The following is a 5424-nucleotide window of genomic DNA, read 5'->3' on the forward strand; positions in this document are numbered from 1 at the left end:
TCTTTGGTTTTTAGAGATTTTTTTTGGGTAAATGTTAATTTGGTTTTTGCTGTTTTAGAAATAAGGATTGATTTGGATAAAATTTGAGTGGTTGAAAATAAAAATTAATTTAGCAAGATTTGAGTGGTTGAAATTTGGCAATATTTGATTGGTTGTTTTTAAAATTTCGCCAAATAAGTAATAGAAAAAAATCTAGGGGGCCAGTAATTTTTGTATTTTTTGGTCAGCACTTAACCATCAAAATAAAAGTGATAGATTTTCCACCATTAGATACCATTAGATGTAATCTCACACCATTAAAAATACTATTGATGACCAATTGATGATTACAAAACATCAAAATTGCTGACCTCCTAGCATTCCTCTAACTAATATTATTGACATGTTAGTAGAAGAAGAAAAATAATTTAAAAATAATATGGTACATGCTTATGTATGTACTTTTATATATTAAGAATATATATTACAAAGGGTAATTTATTTTTTATTTTAAAAAAAGTTCATAGAATTCACTAAAATTAAATTCTTATGAAATTTTTATTATTTCTCTGTACTTTTTCTTTTTTTTCTAAATTGTTCAAAAGACTAAGTCTTGAGTCTTCCTTACATTCCAAATGCTATTCAAAGACGAGGACACCGTCGTGTTTTCCCTGACTTGCGAATTTCCTAGTACTTAAAGCTGTAAAATAGGAACAAGAGTTACGCACAACATCGTTTCTGAACCTATCGGGCTGGTATGGGGTACCCAAGAAACATAGTAGTCATAAGATATAAACCACCAATCATTAGCTTTTCCCTCCTACTCCTCCTACTGTTTCTGCTGCATTCACCAGTGGTTCCTGCGCAGGGTGCATCATCATACCATCCTGAGGATGATTTTGCTGTCAACTGTGGCTCAAAAGAAACTACAGTCTACGCTGATCGGAAATGGGTAGGAGACGATGACTCCAAACTATTTTCTACCATTGAGCAGCCACAAACTAAGCAACCATCTCTCATAACTGAAACTCCATATCCTCTTTCAGCTGATTCATTTGTGTTTAGCTCTGCACGCATTTTCCTTTCCAATTTCACATACTCCTTTCCTCTCAAAACTAATGGCCCCAAGTTCGTTCGGCTTCACTTTTATCCAACAAATTATCTCAACTTTGAACCCTACAACTCCCTTTTTTCCGTTACAGCGGGCAATTTCACCCTTCTCAAGGGTTTCAATGCTTCACGTTGGCTCGCCAATGACGAAATGACCTTTTTCATAGAATACTGTGTCAACGTGGAAACAGGAAAGAGGCTTGACCTGACCTTCATTCCCAACAAATCTTATTATGCTTTCATCAACGGGATTGAGGTGGTCTCCATGCCTCCCTACCTCTATTACACGGACCCCAGCAAGTCCTCCGGGTTTGAGTTTGTAGGCCATGGCATCAGCATATACCAACTTGAAAGTGAAAAAGCTCTGCAAACACTTTACAGAATCAACGTTGGTGAAAAACAGATTCCACCACAGCAAGATACTGGTATGTACAGGTCTTGGGAACCGGATGCCGATTACATTGAGAAGCAGTATCCGTCGAGTATTTCAATGGGCTATCCACCACTGAAATTCAACGGTAATATTACTCCAGATTACACTGCACCTGACCTTGTTTACTTGAGTGCCCGAAGCTACGGGATGCGCGAGACCAAGAATTATAATGTGACTTGGCGGTTTGAAGTGGATTCACAGTTTACTTACATGGTCAGCTTACATTTTTGTGAGTTTGCGAAAGAAATCCAACACTATACCGACAGAACTTTTCAGATATTTATAGCAGAGCTTTTGGCTGAGGATCGCGCCGATGTGATTAACTGGAGTGGTGGTAATCACGTTCCTGTTCGAAGGGATTATGCTGTTCAGCTTCTCCCTGATGACCTAGGGCAAAGTTCTAAGAAAGTCAACATTTCCATCAAGCTTCAACGACTGCCAGATGCCGAGTTAACCAACTACCATGATGTCATATTGAATGGCATCGAGATCTTCAAAATCAGTGATGCTACCAACAATCTTGCAGGACCCAATCCAGAACATGTTCGAACCTCCACACAAGAATCACCGCAGTTGCCACAATCATCCAAACACTCAAAGAAAAAGATAATCACTGTTGTCGTTGCTGTTATTGCAGTTTCATGCCTCGTGCTGGCATCTGTTATTGGAATCATCCTTTTCAGTTGGAGAAGGAGGAGTTTTGATTATAGGGGAGGAACCACAAAAAAGAAAGGTTCTTCATCGCTGCCATCACACTTATGCCGCTACTTTACAATTGCAGAGATAAGAGCTGCCACAAACAACTTAGACGATGTGTTCATCGTCGGAGTTGGAGGGTTCGGCAACGTTTACAAGGGATACATAGACGGCGGTGCAACCCCCGTCGCCATCAAGCGCCTCAAACCCGGTTCTCAACAAGGAATCAACGAGTTCCTTAACGAGATCGATATGCTTTCCCAGCTCCGGCACCTTCATTTGGTGTCCCTCATTGGTTACTGCAACGACGGCGTAGAGATGATCCTTGTCTACGACTTCATGCAACGTGGCACGCTCCGCGAGTATCTCTACGGTTCAGATAACAAACCTCTTCCTTGGAAGCAGAGGCTCGAGATCCTATTGGGCGCAGCAAGAGGGCTGCATTATCTCCATGCAGGTGCGAAGCACAATATCATCCACCGTGACGTCAAGAGCACAAATATCTTACTGGACGAGAAATGGGTGGCCAAGGTTTCCGACTTTGGATTATCCAAAGTAGGACCCACCGGAACTTCCCAAACCCACATCAGCACCATGGTTAAGGGTAGCCTTGGGTATTTAGACCCTGAGTACTACAAGCGTCAACGCTTGACTTTAAAATCTGACGTGTACTCTTTCGGTGTGGTCCTTCTTGAGGTATTGTGTGCGAGGCCGCCTTTGATCCGTAACGTGGACAAGCACAAGGCCAGCTTGGTTGACTGGGTAAGAAAACTGAATGATCAGGATAAGCTCGATCAGACGGTGGATATTTTCTTGAAAGGCTCAATCACGCCAGAGTGTTTGAAATGGTACGGTCAATTGGCGATGAGTTGTTTGCATGATGATGGAAATCAACGGCCATCGATGAATGATGTGGTGGGGGCACTCGAGTTTGCAATGCAGTTGGCCGAAGGCGACAAAGATAATAGTTTTGGTGGGGCCCAAGATAAGGAAAAGGGCGAGGAGAGCCCGTTGATACCGCAGTTTACGAGTGATGAAGGGAGTGACGTACTTTTTACTAGTGATGAATCCGGGACCAAGGATAGTAAGGTCACCACGATTTCGAGTAGTAGTGAGGAGCGTGCTTTGATTTCTGGTCTGGTCTTCTCTGAAATTGGAGATCCAAGAGCAAGATAAAATCTACTACAACTTGTTTCAATAATAATGCTGATGGGAATTGTCCTTGTTAAATATATACATTGCTAGGTAAAATGTTGTGTTTGTTATTACCATAAGGTAAGTTTGTTAGTTTCCGGTATAGTTAGTTAATAAAGGCAGGGTAATTTTGTTACTTTTCCTTTACAAATTTCCTGTGTAATATAATATTTAAAGGCTTAAAAGACTTGGTTGCAAATGGTCAAGTATATATTATTCAATATAATTAAACTTTTATGTTTTGTGATTTTTGCTTACAGTTGTTACCGAATACTATTATTGTTCAGGCTTATTACTCTACAACAAAAATCAGCAATTCTTCACAGTTTAGACTACGTACTACTAGTACACAAAGCTGTTATATCGTTTAACAAAGTATCTTCATCAATCATCAGCACTGAATTTGTTGAAGACATTATTGATATATTAAATAGGTAAAACAATCGTACGATCCCACCCGGCCAGCAGCAATTATTTGATCAAAATCGTTGTTTTTATGTCTTCAGTAATCACAAGCTGGGGTGTGGTGGGGTACTGCCGTACTGGGGTGGGGCGGGAAATGTTTGATTGTTATTAGGATAAGCTGGAATTATTGAATTATAGCTGAATCTCTTTATTATGTGGTTTATCCGAAAAATAATTTACATAAACCAAAATATAATAGTACTAGATTAAGATATTTGACTTTTATTTGATAAATAAAGAAAAAGAGCGAGAAATAAAAGATAATTTTCTCTTTATTATTTCCCCTTAATTTACGAAAGTTAAAATATTAAAAACTAAGTCTTTTTCTTCCCCCACCAAAATGATTCCTTTTAGCGAACCTTACAAAATTTGTTTTCTTCCTTATTTCCTTCTTATCTCTCAATTTATTTTTTCTTTTTTTCATTGGCTAGCCAAATGAAAATGAAATTCATTTAATTTGTTTGTTTTTGCTCTAGTCTTTAATAATGGTGCATGTGACGATGGAAACTTTTAATTGCTACATACGTCCCCATGCCCTTCCAACTTTATTAGTGTCACATCATCCTTGAAAGTTTCTGCAACTTGTGAATCACACAAAATTATTCCAACGGGAAAAAGAACTATTCGCAAAGACTTATACAAGTCTTTAGTCTTCCCAACCCCACCCCTTAGAAAAAGGCTAGGATTCTATACATTTAGGACAAGTTTAGTTTGGACTTTATAGTAGACGTTGATTTTTATTTATCCTATGATTTATTCTATTATCAATTATTAGAATTAATTAATGCGAAATAATTCAACTTTTTAAACAAAGTTATTTTCATAGTGATACAAGTATTAAAAAATTGTTACCAAGTAACAAGAAGTTGTTAATAACGCTTCATTGTGTTTGTAACAATCCTGAGATTGAATGTATAGTTTTTGAGAGAAAAATGAAGAACTGAATTCATACTGTGGTTTTTGTTATCGAATCAAAGCTTACACTACACAAGAGACAAGTGGCCAAGCGCATAGCAGGCTAAGCAGTCCTGCCCCCCCTTTAATATTAAGCATGAAGCTTTAAGTCGGAGAGTAGGTTTCCTAGCTAGAGGAATTGAGTCAATGATTAGAATACTAGTTTTGTGTACCGCATCCCTTCTTAATTTTAGTAAGCATAATGGTAAACAAGGACAAATTGTATATGTGCAATGTGTTGTCTAATTTTGTTTTTAAGTGACATGTGAATTGAACAACTCTGAACTCTAGATATCAAAACATTATAAATTTATGTACACTATATATTCATACATATAACATTTTTATAAGTTTTTATTCACTACTTCATCTTAACTAAATTTTGAATATGAGTGTAGTTCTTTACAAGACAAATGAATTGTCACTGCATCAAAATTTCTATGAATTTTTTACTGTAACAAAATTTAAAAAATATTAATTTTTTTTTAATTGAGGATTTTTTTTTTCTGTGTTAGGTGCGGTCTGGACGAATCTTACATGTTGGACTAAGTTTGTCGTGCCTCTCAATAAATCTCATAAAATATGTGAAGTTC

The 5424-nt window shown here is 37.6% G+C and overlaps 1 protein-coding gene across 1 annotated transcript; it reads left to right on the plus strand.

The window, feature by feature from the left end:
* The first annotated feature begins 590 nt into the window (after positions 1-590).
* Positions 591-3649, plus strand: LOC107486608 (receptor-like protein kinase FERONIA). Its single transcript, XM_016107165.3, has one exon. The coding sequence runs from the start codon at positions 737-739 to the stop codon at positions 3392-3394; it is 2658 nt and encodes an 885-aa protein (XP_015962651.1). The 5' UTR covers positions 591-736; the 3' UTR covers positions 3395-3649.
* The last annotated feature ends 1775 nt before the right edge of the window (positions 3650-5424 follow it).

This window comes from Arachis duranensis, chromosome 4, assembly GCF_000817695.3.
Source record: "Arachis duranensis cultivar V14167 chromosome 4, aradu.V14167.gnm2.J7QH, whole genome shotgun sequence".
NCBI classification, from domain to species: Eukaryota; Viridiplantae; Streptophyta; class Magnoliopsida; order Fabales; family Fabaceae; genus Arachis; species Arachis duranensis.

What these genes read in the sequence shown, in the direction of transcription:
- LOC107486608 (XM_016107165.3), top strand. Translation starts at nt 737, where the DNA reads ATGGGGTACCCAAGAAACATAGTAGTCATAAGATATAAACCACCAATC.